Source organism: Oculina patagonica, chromosome 8 (genome assembly GCF_052425735.1).
Source record: "Oculina patagonica isolate OP01 chromosome 8, crgOcupat, whole genome shotgun sequence".
NCBI classification, from domain to species: domain Eukaryota; kingdom Metazoa; phylum Cnidaria; class Anthozoa; order Scleractinia; family Oculinidae; genus Oculina; species Oculina patagonica.
The window spans coordinates 19,459,176-19,481,523 of record NC_135765.1 but is presented as its reverse complement, the minus strand read 5'-3'; the positions used below and the strand labels follow the sequence as shown (position 1 = coordinate 19,481,523).

The 22,348-nt window shown below is 38.0% G+C and overlaps 3 protein-coding genes across 4 annotated transcripts in view; 1 reads left to right on the top strand and 2 right to left on the bottom strand.

The window, feature by feature from the left end:
* The first annotated feature begins 799 nt into the window (after positions 1 to 799).
* Positions 800 to 14,126, top strand: LOC144662786 (fibroblast growth factor receptor 2-like). The gene is made up of 19 exons (XM_078523707.1): positions 800 to 996; positions 2,969 to 3,354; positions 3,730 to 4,135; positions 4,776 to 5,033; positions 5,746 to 6,015; positions 6,223 to 6,519; positions 6,760 to 7,065; positions 7,412 to 7,471; positions 8,111 to 8,239; positions 9,047 to 9,107; positions 9,275 to 9,435; positions 9,682 to 9,795; positions 10,399 to 10,589; positions 10,681 to 10,803; positions 11,633 to 11,706; positions 11,942 to 11,982; positions 12,313 to 12,409; positions 12,939 to 13,041; positions 13,322 to 14,126. The coding sequence occupies exons 1-19, from the start codon at positions 927 to 929 to the stop codon at positions 13,376 to 13,378; spliced, it is 3,204 nt and encodes a 1,067-aa protein (XP_078379833.1). The 5' UTR covers positions 800 to 926; the 3' UTR covers positions 13,379 to 14,126.
* A 421-nt stretch (positions 14,127 to 14,547) lies between these two features.
* LOC144664196 (uncharacterized) lies at positions 14,548 to 17,256 on the bottom strand. Its single transcript, XM_078525307.1, has 2 exons — positions 17,199 to 17,256; positions 14,548 to 16,019 (listed from the first exon to the last, which is right to left on the bottom strand). Exons 1-2 carry the CDS (start codon positions 17,254 to 17,256, stop codon positions 14,548 to 14,550), a joined length of 1,530 nt encoding a protein of 509 aa, XP_078381433.1.
* Positions 17,257 to 17,354: 98 nt separating this feature from the next.
* The window catches only part of LOC144662814 (uncharacterized), a 13,036-nt gene continuing 8,042 nt past the window's right edge, over positions 17,355 to 22,348 (bottom strand). The window contains exons 1-6 of one of the 2 annotated variants that reach the window (XM_078523761.1): positions 22,253 to 22,342; positions 20,423 to 20,809; positions 19,445 to 19,843; positions 18,589 to 18,987; positions 18,051 to 18,308; positions 17,355 to 17,689 (exon numbers count right to left, since the gene is read on the bottom strand). In XM_078523761.1, the coding sequence (XP_078379887.1) occupies positions 17,559 to 17,689; positions 18,051 to 18,308; positions 18,589 to 18,987; positions 19,445 to 19,843; positions 20,423 to 20,809; positions 22,253 to 22,319 (1,641 nt within the window). In that variant the 5' untranslated portion in view covers positions 22,320 to 22,342 and the 3' untranslated portion in view covers positions 17,355 to 17,558. Of the gene's footprint in view, positions 17,690 to 18,050; positions 18,309 to 18,588; positions 18,988 to 19,444; positions 19,844 to 20,422; positions 20,810 to 22,252; positions 22,343 to 22,348 lie in introns of those variants that run through there. The other variant, XM_078523763.1, reaches the window with a different exon arrangement.

The window sequence follows — 22,348 nt, the reverse complement described above, 5'->3', positions numbered from 1 at the left end:
TCAGGGATTTTTTGTCATATTTTTGGACTGAAACACACTGTAACCATATTCAGAAACGAAGTCCAGAGAACATTTTCGCGCCAGTGTCCTTAAAGGCCCATTGTCACTTACCGTCTGTGATGTTTCACGCACTGAAACGAGAACGCCGATCACAACAAATAAAATAGTACATTATGCAGATGGGAAAGCGAAAACGAATGTGTCCAACCCTGATAAGAAAATACACGCTTGAAATAATATAGCTTGGTTAGGGTGGAGGGGCCAAAACCTTTACTCTTTCCTGCGGCACTTTCCTGTATAGGCCAATTAGGGATGTAGCCCCCTTCCACCCCAGCCCCCAGGCGTGTGAGTCATAGAAAACATTACGTTCAGAGATTGCGCAGTGCAGACTGGAAAAGTCATGACCATTTTGAAAATTACGTGTCGTCGTTGACAGGAATAAATGAGTTAAAAATCATCTTTTGGGTGTTATTTTCTCCCACTGCAGTTTAAGTATATCTTAATACAACAACTATTCACCTCATAGTCGGTGGCCAGTGGTAGATATTTACCTCAGTAAATATCTACCACTAGCTCTTCCACTTCGGTGAATAGTACTGTTGTAAAATCTACTTTGCGTAAAATCACCGGCCTTGACTCCTTTACCCAAGGGTCATGACTCATATACTCAGGGGAGTCTATCCTTTTATGGACGTCTTGCTTTCAGTTTTTATTCATGTAATAGAGACATACGGTTTACTTCCGGTTACTATAAATAATAGAACACCTTTTTCTTGGAAAAACGGGAAGTCCACTAGTACTGTTAACAGTAAACAATCTTATTAAGTATTTCGAATGTCGGTTGATTAAGATCTGATCTGTAGAAAACAGTTCATTTCAGTTTCAGCGGATAGGTTTGTTGTCGAACAAGAGGTGCGCCGTGAACAATGAGAAAAGGGTTTTGCGGGTTGTTGTTAACCCTGTATCTCTTGGCTGTTGATCAAATTCTTCCTAAAGGTACGTCTGTAAGAATAGCTTGTTCTTAAATCTGTAAGCTTCCTTAAAAACTCAACTGTTACCAGTGATTGACAACGCTAAAGAATCCAGTGGGTTAGAACCTTTTGTGATAATCCACCCAATTAAAAGGATTTTTGCTGGAGATACATTAGTAGTTCGCATTTAAAAGATTGCGTTATCCATTTGTAGCCATTCTTTGATAACTTTCTTAAGGTGTAAGAACACCATACTTTCTACAAAGCTGTAATCGGTGAAAGTGATTTGTATTTTTTAGGTCTGGTTGTTAAAAGGATGGACGCTAAGCTTAGTTTTGGTTTGTCAATGAACACTATTCCACTAAATAGCGAATTATTTTCCTTTTGAACAACTGGGGTCCAGCGGTTTGTGCCAACCGTATTATTTACATGTACTCGCATATAAGCTAAGTAGTACATTGAAATCACTTCGTAATATTATTAATTATACTTATTTCTTGTGTTTTTGTTTTCGATGACTTCGGGAGTGCGGGACCGCGGTAGCAGTAGTTGAACACCTCTTATTTTAATTATTCCATTGTTCACCCACTCCACTGCGATAGCACTGGAGCACGGGAGCAATAGATTTATACACGAAAAAAGTGGACGGGTATTCTGAAGTTGCTCCTACACTGATAAACCGAAAACGGTTTCGGGTGCTATTTGTTGGTTATGACGGAAAAGCGTAAAAGAACTGAAAGTGGGACAAAAAAAACGCCTGACTCGGTCACAACATTTCTAAGAAACCCATTATGTATACAATTTGCGTTTTTTGAATACAAATGCATTTTCGATCTTTGTTTGGATACACACGGTTTTTAAGGCGAGTGCTTCTAAGGTTAAAATAGCCTTAATGTCAAAAGTGATGGAAAGGGTATATTAAATATATGTATATATCTAATGTTGGTAGTAGTCTAATAACGGAAGTGCGATGTGAAGTACTTCGCCCAATTCAATTTATGCGAACTTCCGGTTTTCCCAGAATTGAGTTCACGAAGAAGTTAACGTTTCGCATCAAAACTTCTTTTGTTAGAAGTACAGGGAAAATCAGGCGCTGTTTGCTTTCTATTTCTGGTAAACGACACAAAGAGAAATGGAACATCGATGGTACAGTAGAGTCTAGGAGCCGTTTAAAAGGAGTCTGTTGACAATGGCAGCTCATAATGATAACAGCCGGCAGTGGTAATGAAATAATTTTTGCATACACAAAAAATACATCTTATTTTATCTCGTATTTTCTCTCGTTTTTTTCTCTACTGTTTACTATTTTGATCCCTCATCTAGTAAACAGCCTTCAGTTATTTATTTTTTATTTATTTATACATTTATTTATATACGGTAGAAACGTCAGGTATATGAATTCTAACTACTTAAAATACAAATCTAATACTACATGTAATTAACCTAATCCTGTTTTCCACGATGCCGTGTCCCTACTTCTCATTGATAAAGTTACAATTAATACGATTTATAAATGGAACGACCAGTTTCTGCTAAAAACAGGAATCACGTTGATATCTGGTGTCGTGTCAGCGTGCAGTCAGCACAGTAATCAATAGACCTTTTCAGCTACGTATGTAAATTGCCCATTTCAGATCATTTTATGTTCTCCATAGTAATGCTCCTTTGTTTATCTGGAAATAATTCACTCATCTTCACGTGAATTTGTTTGAATTTGAAAGAGATAATTCTCAAGGGTAACATCACGCACTTGGTCTGAAATGGGACAACAAAAAAACGAAGCTAAAGTCCATTTGTTATATTATTATTATAATTCTTATTATTTTTATTTTTTTAGGGGGGGAGGGGGGAGGGGGGCGGAAGAAGGCAATGAACAACAAATTTATGCACAGTCAAAGTAGATCAAAGATTCATGTACAAACACAAGATGAAAAATCCCCCCCTCCCCAAAAAAAAAAAAAAAGTCCATGCTCGAATAAGTTTTAATCATTTTGCAGTACAAGCCGCAAGCTCCATCCAAGCAAGGCAATCAGTTGCAAAAGTAACTGAAGGATCAGACTTCAAGTTTGAGTGGGATTTTGATCTTCAATCTGGCGACAAAGGGAACTTTAGGGAAATCATGTTTGGTCTTTGGGAGAAAGGATACACGAGTTCATACTTTATTACAGTGAAAAAGCTTGGTGTCGTAATTGAAAATCCTCAGCTGAGTAAGAAACATCCAAGCTACGTGGGCCGCGTGCACTGGGTAGGAGACATCTCCAAGTCGTACGTGGCTTTCCGATTGACTGATGTTAAACTCTCCGACAACAACACTTACGGATGTACACTTGATATAGGAGGCTTCGGACAAACTATAGATTCCAAAATAACCTTAATTGTGGAGGTAAGATTGGTAAGCAGTGGTAGCCGTGTACGTAAAATTGAAGCTTTACTCAAATAATTCGCCTGTAAGGTCCGTAAGGTAAGAAATAAACGGAAAAGACGTTCAGTAGGTCTTTTTGCCGGCACACTTGCTATGTTACGGTAATCGATTCTTTTTGTTAGACTTCTATTCTGGCCATGAATAAAGGACGATAATAGCTTGTTTGAAAAAAAGACTATAAACGTGCTTCGTCATGTTTATGGTCTGGTCTATAGTCTCATTGACCATAGCTCTCAACCAAAAGCGCGCCAGAATTCTGTCAGGAATAAAAGTTCATTCCACCCACTGGGAATGAAACTCTTTAAAAATAGATCAACAAGTTTTCTTTAATTACAGGAAGCGGCTGTGATGAATAACGTGTCCACGTTTGTCCATTTTCCTCAACCAAAACTCGCGACAGTTGGTCATGCGGCTGATTTTAACTGGGGATATCGTCTCAGTGATGAAGACAGAAAAGCTTTCAAAGCGGTGCAGTTGAGCTATCCAACATACAATCATCACAAACATAAAGTACTGTGGAGACGTGACAACAACGGCAATCAGATCACCTATCCAGAATATGCAAGTCGTTTGTTAGTGTCAAACGAAACCAAAGTCAAAAGACATAATTATCATCAGACAAAACGTTACAGATTTAAACTTTCTAAAGTTACACTTCAAGATGAAGGATATTATGAATTTAAAATCGAACTGGAAAATACAAGGAAAAACTTAAAGAGTCGAGTTCTTCTGGAAGTAAATGGTAAGATAGTTTTGTTATCACTTATGGGATTCGTGTTTTTATTTTTATCTTATACTAGTGAGCATGTTCAAAGAGACAAATGTGCGTATATGGACTGGCACCCCCTGGACTGGCACAATTTAATTCCAATATAAACTTTAGTAATACCGTTTTCATGAACAAAAAATCTTTTAAGATTTAAATTAAAAGATTTTTTCCGCTGTCCTTTTTGCAAAAATGAAGTTGAATCACTCGCCAGGGTACTGTGACTGATATCGTTAGCTTAGGCTGCCTGCCATTCTGCATGTATTTTTATCATTTTATTTATTTGCTGAGTTTTTTTGTCGCAATTCGTTTTTTACATGTATGTTTTATGCGACTGTTGTTTATCGAGTAAACCTTTTTTTATTAAAACTGTGATGTGTTCTCATCTGACAGAGCACTGGCTCTTCCAGTGACATGACTGTTCATACACAGGCAAATCAATCAATCAATCAATCAATCAATCAATCAATCAATAAACAAAAATTAATTAATTAATAAACTCCCAGTCGGTGGGAAATTAACTATTTGATTATTTACACTAATGCAGTAACATTAAATGGCATGTCGCTACCAGGTATGTAATAAGCTATTTACGTGTGGCCTGTTCTGTTGACAGAGTATCCGCGAATTAAGAATTTCCCGCAAGTGAGAGGTCCCTATAAAGTGGGAGAACAACTCGTTCTTGTTTGTGAAGCTGAAGGAAAACCACCTCCAACGATCAGCTGGATCAGAAATGGACAAATAGTACCAGATGAAACTGAGAATTATTATCACGTCAAGAATGTGTCAATATCAGATGCTGGCGTTTATTCGTGTTGTGCATCAAATCTGCTTGGTAATGTTACCAGTCCAGGGGTACTTGTACATGTACAATGTAAGTACCAATGCAATAAGTAAATGTCTTGCATTTTTAAGACTATTACGTTGAAATACGTTCTAACTAAAACCTGTTGACCAGTCAATAGATTGAACTGCATCTATAAATACTTGTAAACATCAAGAAGTCACAACTTTTCAATCCTTTACTTACACAAAAACCCACGCGCACCCAGCAATACGACCATCTCATTATTACGGCCACTTATTTCCGACACGTGAAAAAGCTTGCTTAACTTCATTTTGACCGGGCTACTTTCGTGCTGCACACAAAAGACGATGGCAAGTGACAATTAAAATATATACTTCACATTACATGTATTTTACTGATGTCAATAACTGAAACCTATTTCTTTAGTTAAAACCACATTAGTGATTGAATACATACAGAGAGCCTGTGTTAAGTTTGTAGTATACAGCCCCATACAAAAAATGTAAATGTAGTGGAATGCAAGTGTTGAATTTGAATGTGCTTAATCATTCCTTCTTTTGGGAATGACTTTGTTTAGTAAAAGAACACACGGACACTGCAATGACAATGGAATTTTTTTTAATCTTATGGCAGTACATTTAGCGAGACTTGCAGTGTTTCAGCAGGAACCTACTCTCACTGAAGTGGTTTACAGGAATCTCCTCGAAGAAGAAAAAAACATGTTAATTGAAATTTAAATTCATAAACTCTGTTGTAACTTTATTGTTTATTGACATAGATGCCCCCACGATTATTTCTCCTTCTGGAACTCAGACGGTGGTGTTGTCATGGAAAGGAAATCCAACCAGACTGAAGTGTGAAGCTGTAGGATACCCGGATGCTGTGTATTCATGGAAGCGAGGCGACAGCCAACTGATTGGCAGAGAGTCTGGCAACGGCAGTGTGTTGACAATGACTCCGTCAGCTGATTCCGACTTCACAAATTATACTTGCATTGCTAAAAACCTAATTGGCCAAGACAGTACAACATTTACACTTAAACCTATACGTAAGTATCCATATGCACTACAACACATCAGTTCAGCGGTTATCAACATGAGTTTCCCTATGACTCATGTAGCGCAGTTGTACTCCGCGGGTTTTACAAGTTGTTAATTGATTATCTCTCTGTGTCTGTATTTGTGTTAAATGGAAAATTCAATTGGCTTACTGTTCTGTGTATAAGGCTTTGAGGCGTTTACTGGTCATTTTTCAGGTCCACCAAGCCAACCAATCATCACAAATATTGAGGTCAATTATAATGCTATCAAAGTTACGTGGCAATCTCCGCCCTCCAAACAAAATACACCAATCACAGGATACGTGTTAAAAATAAAGAAGACACTCGGGCAAGGCAATAAATGGGAAAAAATCAACTTCAAAGCAAAGAGCGATTATTTTATCTTGGGAAATCTGAGCAGGAGAACTCATTATAGAGTGTGTCTGTATGCGACTAATGTGGCTGGACGAAGCAACGCGTCAGAAGAAAGGCAAGTAACAACGCCTATAAAAGGTGAGTCAGTGTTCCCATGGTAGCGCTACATATGCCAGCGGCATTATAACAGAGAAAGTGCATAACCTCATAAAAAGGTATTGCCAGATCACGTAAAGAATTTGTTGTATCAGTCCAAAACATTTTAATGTTAAAACAGTTATTGGACGAGGTTGAGCAAAACATCTTATGAGGTTATGTAATTAATTTACTGCTGATTACATAATGAGAAAAAGTGGAGTTTTATTTTCAATTCTGTAGGGCGACCAGGTCTACCAACACTTCATTTGAAAAACGTCAAAATCAATCATACACGTTTTCTTGTTACGTGGAATTACCCCGATGATAACGGTGGGGCAAAAGTAAACATGTTTACTGTGTGGTACCGCACAGTGACACTGATGAAAAACACTCAAGAGAAATGGTCAACAGTGAATGTCACACACAACAGCTGCTCTCTCAAACTAAACTGCTGTTTAACATACGAAATAATGGTCACAGCCTGGAATAGAAATGGCCCCAGCTTTACTGATCCTGATAACGCAACAAGAGTCGCAGTTTTAAGAGGTAGGCTGTAGTTATGTGTGTTCATGAAAAGCATGAAACTGGCGATTTTGCTAATTTTATTCATTTGTTTTGTCTGTTTTTGGGGGGTATGGTCAAAACATTTCTTTGGTTTCTTCTGTTTTTAAACTCGTTTAAAATAGACAATTTTCACGATATTCCCTCTATTCTTGCTTTTGCAGGATGGCGGGGGGATTTTGTCTGATGTAAATTTTGGCTTGATTGGTATTTCCTGGTCACTTTTGTTTATACCCCTGACATTAGATAAAGTCCCGTGACGGTCATGAAATAAGTCGTATGAAAACGTGTGTGTTAAGACGAAAATGTAACATGTTAAATGTTATTCTAGATTTGAAAGAAAACGCAATTTTGAGAAGCACTACAACTTCAAAAGTCTTGGAGCCAAAGGGTTAGTTTGTAATCGCAATATATGGAAATAAATGTAGAAGAATACCGTAAAATGTAAATTTTTAATGAAATGGTGGGTTTTGTTGATCAGAAATTGTCCTGTAATACCATATATTATTGGAGAGAGTAGAGAGGCCAAGTTTAAAAGAAAGACATTTTGTCGCAGCGATTTGTCGCAGACGTGTACACACGCTACGACAACGGTGCTATCGCTCATTCTGACGCTGCGATTTGTCGCACGAATTCAAACTGGTTTGAATTGGTGAGACACACTCAGCGACAAAATTTTTCTTTATCCTATGCTCGTGTCATGTTAAACACTTCATCGTCATTATTTATTACCGAGCTTAAAATTTACCATCTTTATTAATTTATTTACTACAAACTTGATGATTTTGACCGTTTTGCTGATCCTTTCAGTATGCAGTACGCGTGTCACTTATCAACCTAGTAAATGGCCCAGCTCACAACGAGTCTCGTAGCTCAGTTGGTTAGAGCGCCCAACCGGTATCTGGGAGGCAATGGGTTCGATTCCCGTCGAAGACTCAGAATTTTTTCTTTGTCATCTTCATTATTTATTACCGAGCTTAAATTTACCATCTTTATTATTTACTACAAGACTGTCTGAATTGTTTTATAGGAAGCTCCAGCCCAGAGGAATCAAAGATGAAAGTAGTGCTTAAGTATTTACCGTACGTTTCATTCCTGGCTTTGCCTGTATTATTTTGGTTTGTGAGATCCAAGATATGCAAGAGAACTCATGTGAAGTGTGAGTATAATGGATTTATTTAAATCGGATCGAGTTGACGATTTTACACAATCTTTGACTATTAATAATGATAGCATTACTTTGCGTTATGTTTTACTGAACCAGATATCATTAACACGTACTGCTTTAATAGTGTAGCTTATGCGATGGAGGGAAAAGGAAGTTTTTTCGAGGGACCCTCGAAATTGAGGATTTATCACACCTTAGGTTTTGAAGTTGGTATTGTATGCGACTTTGAGTTTTCCATACAAATTGTCATATCTGCTACGTGCCATGGTTACTCTTAGGGCACGTTTTCAAAGTACGCAAAAAGACACAAGAACTAGTTTTCAATGTTTGCGTTAGCCTCGCTTTCATAGCGCAAACTTGTGAATTTTATCATGAGCTTATTCCCAAAGCAGCAAAGAAGGATAACCAAATGGATACCCACGTGAAAACTGCATGAAGGTGGCAGAAGTTTACAAAAATTCGCGCAAACGAGGCTAAGTGGTGAATTTTGAGCGGCATTTGACGTTATCAGGCCAATTAAATTGGCATTTAATACTCTTCATTGTCTGGGACCTGGCTCTTGGCCGCTCTACATTGGTATCGCTAAGTGTGAAAATAACCTTTGGCCAGCATACCAAAAACTGGATTTTTTGACAACTTTCATTTTTTTAAACGAGCATCCATCCCCTTTTATTTATATGGGAAACCTCCTGCCCATTCTATCTCTTTCCTGGTAAAGTCTAACGCGCTAAATTACAAGATTACACTATAAATGTCAATGTTACTTGTCTTACATGATACGCATTGACTTTTTTGCAGTGATCAAAATTAATGAAGATGATATGGAGCAGCCCGAAGATGAAGTGGAAGAAATTGAAATGTAATTTTTATCTTTTTATTCATTAACTGAATGATCTGATGTGCCCTAAATTTTCAAATAACACTGAGATATTTGCTTATTTTTGCATTTTCATGAAATGGTATTCAACCGAATGTTCGCCTAGTTTTTCTCATTTATGATCCGCCGTTTACCTTGCTATCTCGCAGCGCGCCAGTTACTCACATCAAATCATGGGAGTTTCCACGTAGTAACTTGGCAATAGAAAGAGTGATCGGAAATGGTGCATTTGGAGTGGTCTCAAAAGCATACGCCCGAGACTTGCCAGACAAACCAGACTGGAGTATTGTGGCAGTGAAAAGCTTGCAAGGTAACAAACTGAACATATTACCGTCGTTGAGTTGAAACCATCCTCTTAACCTTTAAGGCCAGATAACAGATAACCAAAATCACTGCACCGACGAGATCTTGTTGTCCTTGCATTGGTTCTATATTAAAAGAATTTACATTGTTATAACACCTCCGGTCGTACATACACATATATAGATGACATTAAAATAACTAGTTAGCTCTCATTTTTATGCACTAAGACTCGCATAATCGTATTGATCGACAGACGATGCAACTGAAAGTGAAAGGAAGGATTTATTCTCGGAACTGAATCTATTAAAGAAGCTGAAGCCTCATCCACATATAATAAAACTGCTGGGTTGCATTACAGCAGAAAAAGGCAAGTTAATGTGTATTTAATTTCCATTAACAACACTACCGCTTCGAGCTTACCTGATTTACGGGTGTCCATAAAGGGGATTTATTTTAAACGGAAATAAAAACGATGTGAAGTAATTAAAGCCTTTTAAGCCCAACTAGCTTGTAGCTAGTTGGGTCAGTTTCTGTGGCATGAAGCGGCTAGGAGTGTTGCTACTCCCCCTGGATGGGATGCTAGTCATCTGTTAGGTCGCCCCAACAATTCCCCGGTAGCCATTCATACTCCTGGGTGGGAAAGGTATTGTGAGATTAATGTTTTCGCAAAAACACAACACAATGACCCCGACCAGGGCTACAACCTGGATCGTTCGATCCGGACTAACCATTAGGACACCGCGCCTTCCGATGTAAAATAAGAGGTGATGATATAGTCATCATTTATCAAACTTTCAAATCACCCTAGACATAAATACTAGACACTCTCCAAAAAGTGAAGTTAGGGAAATATTAGAACGTAGAAATCCGTTAACTGTTATATCTAACTCATATTCTCCTATCTATATAAATGCATATGTAGGTTATATTCTTCGCTGACAGCCTTGTGTAATTTTCCATCAATTTTTAGACTTTCCGTATGTGATTATTGAGTATGTGCCATACGGAGATCTGCTCGGATATCTCCGGAGAAGTCGAGGTGTGAGCGACTGTTATTACGATGATCCCGAGATTAAACCGATGACAAACCTGACTTCAGAGCAGCTGTTAAAGTTTGCCTGGCAGATAGCTGATGGCATGCGATATATTTCATCTAAAAAGGTGCTGTTCTCTATAAAAACAAAAACAAATCATTACTTTGATTATTCAGTTTTATTTCTATTGATTAATCTTTCTTTTCTCTTAATTATAGATTATTCACAGAGACCTTGCCGCCAGAAATGTTTTGGTTGGAGAAAATCACAGGTGTAAGATTACAGACTTCGGAATGGCTCGCGACGTGGACGTGGAAGAAATTTATCTTCGACGAAGTGAGGTACTTGGATTACTGAAATAATAACGTGGCACTGGGTATTAAAAGTCGATATAAGATGTACAAGAATACAGTCGAAGCTCTCGTAAGCGGACATCCTCGGGACGCGAAAAAAGTGTCCGTAACTGGAGCTGGCCGCTTACGAGAACTGTTCTCGTAAGCGGCCACTAGAGGTGTAGGGTAGATGGTAGGGTAGGGTAGGGAAGATGGCCGCTTACGGGAGCTTGCCCAGCTAACAGTAACCGGGCGGACGTCGATGACGACTAAACAAGTACTGAAATATGGTACTGTAATTTCTTTTAAATCATTAAGACGAACGGCGATATGAAGTTCATTGATAAAAATAAGATGAGGAGGTTGTAAATAAGAATTTCATTGGGCTGTCCGCTTACGGGAGCTTAAAAACAAAGAAAAAGTCTAAATCGTAATCTTTAAAAGTGTCCGCGGCCGCTTATGGGAATGTCCGCTTACGAGAATGTAAAAATACAGTGTTTGTATGGGAGTTAAAACGGGATTTCCAACAAGGCGGCCGTAAGTAGAGCTGTCCGCTTACGAGAGTGTCCGTTAAGAGAGCTTCGACTGTAGTTCATCTACCATAAATCCTCACCTGTCTGTGCCTCTACAGTTTATTTCATCAGGAATTGATTTATAACGACTGGTATTTTGATCAAAGAAAGTGTCTTCTTTTTATAGATGGTTTTCACTCCTGCAATTATTATGTGTGATATGCCATATGCACCTTGCTAAATTCGTATATGTCATCACAGATCATCACAGTTCATCACACACGAGTTCACTGTTAATCAAGGTTTTTTTTTTTCTCAACTCCCAGGGACGGATCCCCGTCAAATGGACAGCAATTGAAGCAATAACTGGAGCGATGAAATACTCTACGAAAAGCGATGTGTATGTTGAATTGACATAACTATTCTTCTATATAACTTACAGGTCACATTACTCTGAGCAGTCTGTATTTAGTTGAGTTCATGTTCTACTTGATTGGGGGCAACTCGATAGTCAGTTAGAAGGGAATACATCTAAAGAAGAAATAGACATAGGCAAAGGGATCAGTTGACATTTGTGGGAATTAAATCATTTCTCCTTTTTTTCTAATGCGGGGTTGTTTTTTCTTTATTTGCAGATGGAGTTTTGGTGTTGCTCTATTCGAGATTTGCACCATCGGTAAGTCAGAAGCGAAATTAAAAAGTAATAAGAAGGGTGGTTTACCAAATAAGCACTTTCTTTATAAATCTTTATACAAGTGAAACTCCCTTCAGTGGAAACTGTTGTATCACGATCAAGGGCACGTTTTTTAAGCAAGGCGTCCCGCACTCATACGAGTGGCCACGCCCAAAACGTCATATGTTGTCTTTCAATTGTACTGTCTGATGCTGACTAACTTTAAGTTTTATAATCAGTCCAATGTAATATAATTAGGACAGCCAATATCCAAATTGTAAATTTTAAAAATTGCAATTCATGTTACAACTTTGATTTAACATTGTTTTGTAGGCGCTGAACCTTATCCAGGGATAAGTCCATATAAACTTCCAAGCGTGTTACTTAAAGGATACAGAATTCCAAAACCAGCATATTTTAAGGATGAGCTGTATGTTTTCCTCTTTCAATTCTATCTCGGCATGTGATATACCCGAAGCGCATAGCTTTGTAAACGCTTTTAAACGGAGTGGTATTGCTATTCTTACGTAACTGATACCACTTTATAACACTCTCGACTTCACGGTCCTCGCTTTATAAAAGTACGTTAAAAGAGAAAACCCTGGGCTCTAGAACTCATAATGGACCTGACCGCTCTCGAGTAAGGTGATTCCGTCTTATTGCTGTTCACATCAGTATTAAAATGTATCGTCGACTTTGTTAAAACGAGGGCAAAAGATGATTGATATTACTTAGATACGATGAAGTTTATGTATCTTATGAAATATGTAATTAATGAGTAACTTACTTATGCACGTCAGGGAGAACCTTACTCGATATAATCGCATCGATTTTGACTGGCATGAACTCACCGCCGCAGGGCAGTAACAAATCTTTGACATATCTTATATAGTCGATATAGGTGACGATATTTACAAGTGTTCTGCTTACTAGCCATGTGAAATTTTGTGACTTTTTAGGTATGATATCATGCTGAAATGTTGGGAAACGGAGCCTGAAAACAGACCATCATTTGATTCACTGTGTTCTTCTATCAGAGGATTAGAGATACTTTCCAACCAGGTCAGAATTCACTGCCATACCTCGTTGAACAATCTTTCCTTCAGTCGGGATGCTTCACCAAATGAATATTTTCAGAAACAGCTGAGATTTAAAATTTTATTTTAAATTCTAATCAAAACAATTTAGCGCTGCGCTCAGCTAACGGTCATGTTTGCCCTTAATGGAGAGTAATTAGTATCACTGCTGTGTTTAGTTTATAGAAAAAGACTTGTCTTATTGAAGTTTGTGGGTTTTATAAACCACAAGTCATACTTTCACAATGTTATTATTTCCTTTTCAGAACTACGTGAACATAAAGGATTGCCTTGAAGCTTACGAAAATGAAAATAACACTTAATTACTGGATTGGAGATCACTAATTAAGTGAAAATAACATTTTTTAACAAAGGAACACTGTACCGTTTGTTGCAGAATGGATTGAAACAACATACATTTTCTGGACCATCAGCAAGTTTTATTAGACTCCGTTGTCCTTCAAAATCTCCGGGAAAATAACTTTTGGAATGGCCTTGTAACTCAGATTGTAACAGCCTCGGAGAATGTTGAGTTTTAAGGTTATGCCTGGCTGGTTATGCACTGAAAGCGAGCTCAGAGGACGTCGAATAACAAAAAAGGTAATGCAACCAAGGAAAAAGGCCTGCGTTTCAAATGACGTCGGTGCTGCAGATGGAAAAAGTTAATATGGATCGGTATGGAGAAAAGAAAATCGCTATTCCAGTGACGCCTCTCCGTACACAGCAAGTTTTTTGTCACAGTTGAACCCTTTTTGAAAGGTCCAACACAACTGCATCTCTATATCTTAGTATTCCGGGTTGGGTCATTGGCCACCGCCGTCATGAAAGACAGTCTTCCATCCACACCCTGCCTAGGTACACTGCCTTTTGACAAGACTGAGGATCATCTTTGTAACCTGTGGCATGTACCACACAAAGCCCCAACCAATATGAACTTCACCAAACGGAGTAGCATATACAGTCGTAAATGGTAGACGTAATTTCCATCGGTACAATTTAATATCTATAGATTGATGTATTATAATATTACCTTATTGTAACTTACATGTATTTTCGCGGTACTTAATTTTCGCGATTTCGCGAAAATTTCTTTCAAACGTTTTCTATTGTATTTTTTATGTTAATTACGTATTTTTGGCTAAATCGCGAAAATTAAGTCCCGCGAAATATGACTGTTCCATTTTCGCGAAATTAAGTTCCCGCGAAAATAAGTAACAATAAAGTATATCTAAAAATATCTGGTTTGTAGCCAGGCATGATAAGATTAAAAATTATTTGATAAAAGTTGACACTGGCTTAAAATATGTACAGGACGTTTCGGCTACTGCTGTAGCCTTCTTCAGCAATATGTAAACTTAAAACGGCGTCCCTGGTGTTATAGGAATAAAAACTAAAAAATGCAGAAAAAGGTGACAAGGAATGTACTGAATAAAATTGGGGGTGGAATTCTAAAAATGCGACTAAAAAGGATAGAATAGGGGGTGGTATGCAATTAAAAATTGTTAAGTTTCTTATAAATGTTTGGGAATGCTACGTGTTCATTAATAGCGTTTCCATCTCGGACTGAGTGCCACGCTTCGAGGAAAAGTCTTTGTCTCCAAACTGAAGACCGGTCGATAATGTCAACATTTTCCAGATCAATTTCATGATCGTTGAGCAAATGGTGTTTGGCCAATAGAGAGTTTCTGTCCATTGTTGTTATCGCTTTAGCATGTTCTTTGATGCGTGTTTTGAGTGCACGCGAGGTCTGGCCAATGTAAACACACGCACAGTCTTTGCATTTGATTATATATACAACACCTTTCGACGACTCTTCGCTGATTTTATCTTTGGGTTTTTTCAAAATATTGGCGATGGAACGGATGGGCTTGTGAGCCGCTTTGACGTTAAAACCTTTGAGAACTCTTGAGATTCTTTCAGAAAAACCCTTAGCGTACGGTAGAACAACCAAACCTCGCTGTTCAACAACGTTGGCACCACTTTTTTGTTCGGCATTGGATTGACGACCTTTACGAATAAAATTGATAGGATAATTATTCGCTGCCAGCGCTTTCAATACACGTTTAGATTCAGATGACACTTCCTCCTCAGTGGATGGGATGTTCTTAGCCCGATCCATAAGAGTGCGTACAACAGAATGTTTATGTTGCGTATGGTGGTATGAATTGAAGTCTAGATAGCGGTCGATATGAGTGGCTTTTCTGTAAACAGAAACGGCTATCGAACCATCCACTTGCCTCGTTGTCTTAGTGTCCAAGAAAGCGATTGAACCTTCTGTTTCCACTTCGATGGTGAATTTGATGTGCTGGTTAATCGAGTTTAGGTGCGAATGAAATTCATCTACAAATTCTTTTTTCAGACACACATGACTGTCGTCGACATATCTAAACCACCATTTAGGTGGGTGTGGAGCCGAGGAGAGGGCCTTTTCTTCAACGTATTCCATGACCAGATTGGCTAAAATGGCGCTGACTGGTGAACCCATAGGACAGCCAAAAATCTGTTTGTAGTTTGTTCCTTGAAAAACGAAGAAGTTACTGTCAAGAACGAATTCTAAGAGTTTGATAATGTTCTCTATGGATAAATTGGTTCTTTCAGATGATGAAGAGTCAGAATAGAGTCTCTCTTTGACGACTTCCACGGCTAGATTGGACGGGATACAGGTAAACAGAGATACAAAGATCTCGTCAGGATTGACTGTCAAGGTGCGAATCTTCTCCACAAAAGACACACTGTTCTTAACTGTGTATTTGTTGTTCTGAAGAGGTGACAGGATGTTGGCAAGGTGTTTGGATAATTGGTAGGTGGGGGACCCAATGGCGCTTGTGATAGGTCTGAGAGGGACGTCTGCCTTGTGGATTTTAGGAAGCCCGTAAAACGAGGCTGGAATGGCATCGGTACTGTGGAGTTTGTAGTAAAGTTTGGAAGTCGTCAAAGAGAGACTCTTTTCTGACTCTTCATCATCTGAAAGAACCAATTTATCCAAAACTTAACAATTTTTAATTGCATACCACCCCCTATTCTATCCTTTTTAGTCGCATTTTTAGAATTCCACCCCCAATTTTATTCAGTACATTCCTTGTCACCTTTTTCTGCATTTTTTAGTTTTTATTCCTATAACACCAGGGACGCCGTTTTAAATTTACATATTGCTGAAGAAGGCTACAGCAGTAGCCGAAACGTCCTGTACATATTTTAAGCCAGTGTCAACTTTTATCAAATAATTTTTAAAGTATATCTAGACCAAAGATATCAGGCATCAAATAGAAAACTGGTAATGTGTTCATAGTAAATAAAGGAATCTTGTAATGTTGGACAAATATCTAACATTTTGTTTACTTTAGTCGATTTTGAGGTTTATATTTAATTATATTCTTTATCTTTAGTTTTATCAACAACTATTATGTGCATTTAATTTAAACAATGCTAAGAAACAATCACTGGCGATCATTGCAATAAGCTAGCAATAACAGGTTATAAACAAACTGCAAGCGATGGTATAGTGTCTACTGTTAAAAACTTGGAAGGCGCTTTCACTGTTAAGCGTGCCTATATTTGTATTTATACCATGCCATAGAAAATACAACCAATCAGAATACAGGAAAGCCGTTGTATATTCGACGGTATTCAACCCAACCTTCCCATCGTGCGCTGCGATCTTATTCTCGAGTAAATTTAGTGAGTGTATTTTCTATGGCATGGTATAAAATAGTTACACAACACTTTCTCGTGGTATACTATGGAATATCCCACTTGTCACTTGTATTTCCTTCGTATACACACTCGCCTAAAGGCTCGTGTGTATACCGAGAAAATACAAGTGACTCGTGGGATATTCCATAGTATACCACTCGAAAGCGTTGCATAACTAGTATATATTTGTATTCGTTGGCGAACAGAAACATACATCAGCATTGTATTTAATGATTCGTATATTTTCAATCAATTATGCAAGTTATATTAATAACATATAATTGAAAACATAGTTTGCGTTTTGATCATTAAGTACGAAATTCTATTTGATACGTTTCTTAACATGTTAAACTTTAAGGAAACAAATTGTAAAGTAACAGTTTTGTGGGGTATAAATCTGATGAAACACTCTCATTAGATTAAACAAAGGTACCTAATCCTTATTTTGACCAATAAGCTCGCAGAGTTTGCCATGTTCAATGCCGAATGAGCCAAAGTTAATCGACATCAAGTCGACACAGAAATGTTAAAAGCTCACTGAATTAAAAACCCAAAACTGTGTTCAAACAAGATAACCAATAAAGCAATAAAAAGTCGATGAAAAGTTCTTCTTAGAAAAGCAAAAATAGATACGTTAGCCCCCCATACGGTGCAGATAAAGCGTCGTACCGTACAGCAATGCGAAGTTGTCTTTATTTGATCTACTCATAAAAATGATATGTTTACAAAAATGTTTGGTAAGCTTACATGGTCTCACCTACAGTGTAAAAAAGTTGTCATGTCCCATGTTTTCGCTGGGAATTCACCAGATCAGGCCGAAGAACTACAGTTATTCCTACATATGTTTTTCCTTTTGAAACAAAAGGCGATTACACCACAAACAACAATAAAAACTACAATAGCAAGAACTATTCCAATGATGCTCCAGATGTCATCTTCGCCTGAAACAACAATTACATGACTTTGTCAATACCCTCCATTCAAACTGTAGGGTTAATGGTTTGTCTGGGTTCTTGTTTTGAATAAGGTTTACGATGACAATTTCTGTTATTTTTTCCGTGGCATTTTAACGACAGGGACATTCGATTGAATTTTAAAAGGTAAAAGTATTTGGGTATAATAAAACTTTATCCTCAAACCCCAATGTCAAATACAAATACATCATCATGGTCTTCATACATTAATTTCGTAAAATAGTGGTTGGAAGAGTTTAACTGTGAAAACAATTTTCTCCGGTCAAGATGATGTATTATTAGGAAAACATATCTTGGGGTTTGCAAGGCAACAAGTCACTGCGGTTACCTTTTATGGTCACCTCAGCATGATAACTGTCCGATCCAGCACTGTTCAAAGCCTTACATTCATAGTTTCCAGCAGCATCTTCACTGGCATTCTCGCGTACAAAGTTAGTTTCATTGGTACGACTCTGGAGGACCTCACCATTCCTACTCCAGATTACAAGGGGTCTAGGGACACCGATAGCTTCACATTTCAAGTACAGCACGTTTCCCTCGTTCACTTCAACTTTACTGGGACTTTGTTTGGTAATGATAGGTCGAACTACGAAGAAAATATTTAAATCAAAGTAGGGCCTGGTTTGTCATGATCAGAATTCAAAAGTGAAACACTGAGCTTGAAACTCTTGACATTCTAATCAGTGAGCCGTTGTAGGACCATGTCTCTCAAATACCGCTAGCAAAACTAAACCTTTTTTTCACGAAACAATACATCGGACTGACGTTCTTAGTCGTGGAAAGAATCAGTTGAGAGTATCTTCAAAAAGTGCCAGAAAAATTCTCCAAAAATTAACGATAAAATCTTTAAATATGCAAATAGTTACCGGTAGAGTCAACACCTATGGACACAAAGTATACTCGTGGAGAGGTGTAGTTTATTCTTCGAACCGTGCATCTGTAATCTGTAGCGTCAGCGACTTGTACATTGTTTATTTCCAAAGTACCATTCTGAATCAAGTCAACCCTGTTGGCGTAACGACCTTCTTGAGTAACTTTTGCTGTTCTTTGGTTATTTTCCCCAGCCAGCCACAGCCATTTGGTTTCTGTCGTGGTGCAGGTCTTGGATGCACAGTAAGACCAGTACAGGGCTTTGAATGTACCGTCCATTTGAATAACCTCGGCTAACACTGGGCAGGGTATTGAAATGGTTTTTCCAACGCGTACTACAAGAGAAGTTTCTGAGTTGTTCTTTAAAGCGTGGCTCTTGCGGGTGCTGTAGGTACCTGAATATTGTAGAACAAATGCCAAATAATAAATTTTGTATAACCTTGTAAACTCAAGTAGTTAATCAGTGAGTATATCCTGTGCTGTTTCTAGCGGTTTGTACTGACGTCAAATTGCTAAAGCTTTTATAAACAAATCGTGACGTTAACAAATTTAATTATCACGTGACTTGTAAATGACCAAACATCGTTCAAAGGCTGAGGCGAAATGGAAACTCGACACGAGGTATAAAACCCTATGGTTAAAACATTAAGTAAATACTGTGTACACGTCATAGGTAAATAAGTGACCTCTGTTAGGTGCAGGTAAAGAAAGAGTGGAACTACATTCCGAAATACTGGCAATAATCAGAACTACGTTACTTTTCCAAACTAACTTGCAGGTCTGTTCTAACAAAGGAGCCGATTGCATCTTCCAGTGAACGTATATAATAAAGAGTATTGAATTTCTGCTAACCTTGAACGTCTATTCTCACATATGAGCCGATTGGTTCTTTAAATGGACCAAAATACATGCTGCAGCCGTAGGACCTTTCATCGGATTTCTTAACATATGCCAACACCACTGATATTTTTGAGGTTTTGCTGGTCTTGTTGGCAAAATAACTAGCATAAACTCTTCCGTAGTACTCTGGTGCCTCTTGGTGAAGTTTTGGGTTCATAATGATGTTCCCGTCCTTCGTGAGAGTAAGAAAGGTCCGGTAGAGATCACCTTGCTCCCAGAGGCCAACAGAGACCCCATCGTAGAGTGATTTGTCAGCCTCACCAACGTGAAACTCGCAGTAGAATGAGGCATTTCCACCTGGTGCTACCGACAGGGGTGGTGACGGTCCAGCCGTGATAGCAGACTTTCCTGCTGTATATAAAAATGAAAAATCTCACCTTCATTCAAAATAGGAAAATAGAGATGAGGCACAAATTAAAAATTTAAACAACGCTGAAAGGAATTTCAGTGGCAACCATTGATGATAACAATAACGTCGATCAATATGTAATATGATAAACGATTAATTAATCTAATACATTGTTTAAAAGGCATTTTAGAAATACTGTTAAACAGTTGAATTTGGGAAAAACGTTGAAAGATCGACAGCTCTTGAGAAAAGATAAACCCAACTCTGCTTTTCGCCTTTTGATGCTTATTCTTGGTTTTATGATTTTTCAAGGGCTGCCGATCTTTCAACGTTTCTCCCAAATTCATTTGTTTTCCTCTGCCTTACACCAACCACCATGACGTCCTTGTTAAACAGTTCCGTTTAAAGTTCAGAATTCAGAGACGATAAAGAGCTTAGTCCCTCTGGTAAACGAAGTATTTTTTAGATGTGCATTATGTACACGTTTTAAAGGTTCCACACCATCAAAGATTTACATTAAATTGGTGAATATTTGATATGGTGTAAAAAAAACGATTGGTTTTAGCTTTTGTCTCAATTACCTTCTATTTGAAGACTAACAAAATCGACCTCTGAATCCTTCAATGCACCAAAGTCTAACAGCAGTCCATAGTCCATTTGGTCTTTTGTACTGACATGGGAAATTTGGAAAGCTGCAAAGGACTTGGACAAGTCTCCTTTCCATTGCACGCGGCCATCTAGCTGCGGTGCCTCTTCCTTTAGGCCTGGGTTTGAAATGATACCGTTGGTTCTTGTCACTGTAGTTATGTAAGTTGCTAGGTAACCGTTCCTCCAAAGTCCAAAGACCAGTCCTTGGAAATCAGGCCGTGATGTTAAAGCTTTACTGAGAGTCCACTGAAACAAGGCATCTGACCCTTCAAATGCTCTCACTGGATTTGAAGATACCCGGATAATCTGAGCATCGTAACCTATATTGTTTATACAAGTACAGCGGCTGTCAGAGATACAAACTGACTTCTGACTGTTGTTAATGCAAAGAAGGCAACCACATTAGCGGACAAATATACCCATTAATGAGAAGGTTAATGTTTGAATATTTCTTGAACATAAAAACACTAAACTACTCGCCAACGGCGTCAGATATATGTTCCTGTTTATATTGAATGTTTATACAAACCCCTAGGTATAGTTATGTAAAAACACCTACTCATGCCGGTAAAATGATTTGGAATGTTAACTGGTGTTTGTGCAGCACGTACTCCGATGAAAGTAGTGACCAAATTATCTTGAAAAGAAAGAATAAATTTCCGATGCAAGTAACGTGGCTCATCTGGACTGTATACAACGACACTTCCATTCCAAAATTTTACCGTGCAACAATACGTGACTCCAAGAGAGGACTGACTCCCGTGGTTACATAGTGTGGTTTGATGCAGTTCGAAACCACATGGCTTGAAGAAGTGTTTTGTTTTGTTTTTGTCTTGATTCTTCTTACCGGATGTGTGTTTTTGTTGTTGCAAGACTTCAAATAAGCAAGTATTTCCCGAAGTACAAGAAATTTTTAAAGCTTTAAAAAGCTTTAGTTACAAGATATGAGATGGACAAAAGCTAATCATGGAAAACTCACAGCGTGACTGTAAAGTGGCCTAAAACCTACAGTCCGATATTTTACCTGCTCGAGACCACGATAAAAATTGAACACCTTAACCCTGACACAAAAGGGCCACAGAAATCTTGCCAATTACTACCACCTAACTACACAATATTTGAAAAACGAAGCTTGCTACAGCGAAATCAAACTGCTGCATGCATGACAATACCAGAAAAAAAGCTTGTGCAATTAACCCTGTGTAGGCAGGTTTGTGTCAGCTAAGACGCTTTGCAAATTTTTCTTTGTACTTGTTTTGAGTAGCTATATTGAGGGTTTATCTACTAAGAAAATGGTAACTCGTTGATTGCTTCCCCTGAGGTCATATTAACTGAACGGAAGTCCTAATTAAAGAACAAGTTCTTTAAAAAAGGAGATGAATGTCCGAGTTTCCTTTTTCAGGTCCGTTATTTGCCCCCACCTCTATAGTAAAGACGAAGTTCTACAAGGACAAATGTTTCGAAATGAAAATTTAAATAACCAAACAAGAAGCTTAAAGATAACTACAAACATAACGTAAAATTAGAGTGAAGGGTGGATGACTGTTTATACAGAAAAATACAACTAGCCGGTTCACATTAAATCATAGTATACTACGAAATTGTTAAGAAAGCTTAGCACATTAAAATCCACTGACTTACTGGAATGAACAAATATAAATGATATTAAAAAGAGTTTCAACAAAATGAAACTCCTTTTAAATAAAATCCGATCAATTTGAATTATATGATTTAGCCAGTCCAAGTCATCCATGCTGACTTACCTTGTTGAACGGTAGATATGATTAGCAAGACAGTTATACATGTATCCCTCGTCATGTGTCTGTTCATAGCGCGAATTCCCTCACTGATTAAAGTGG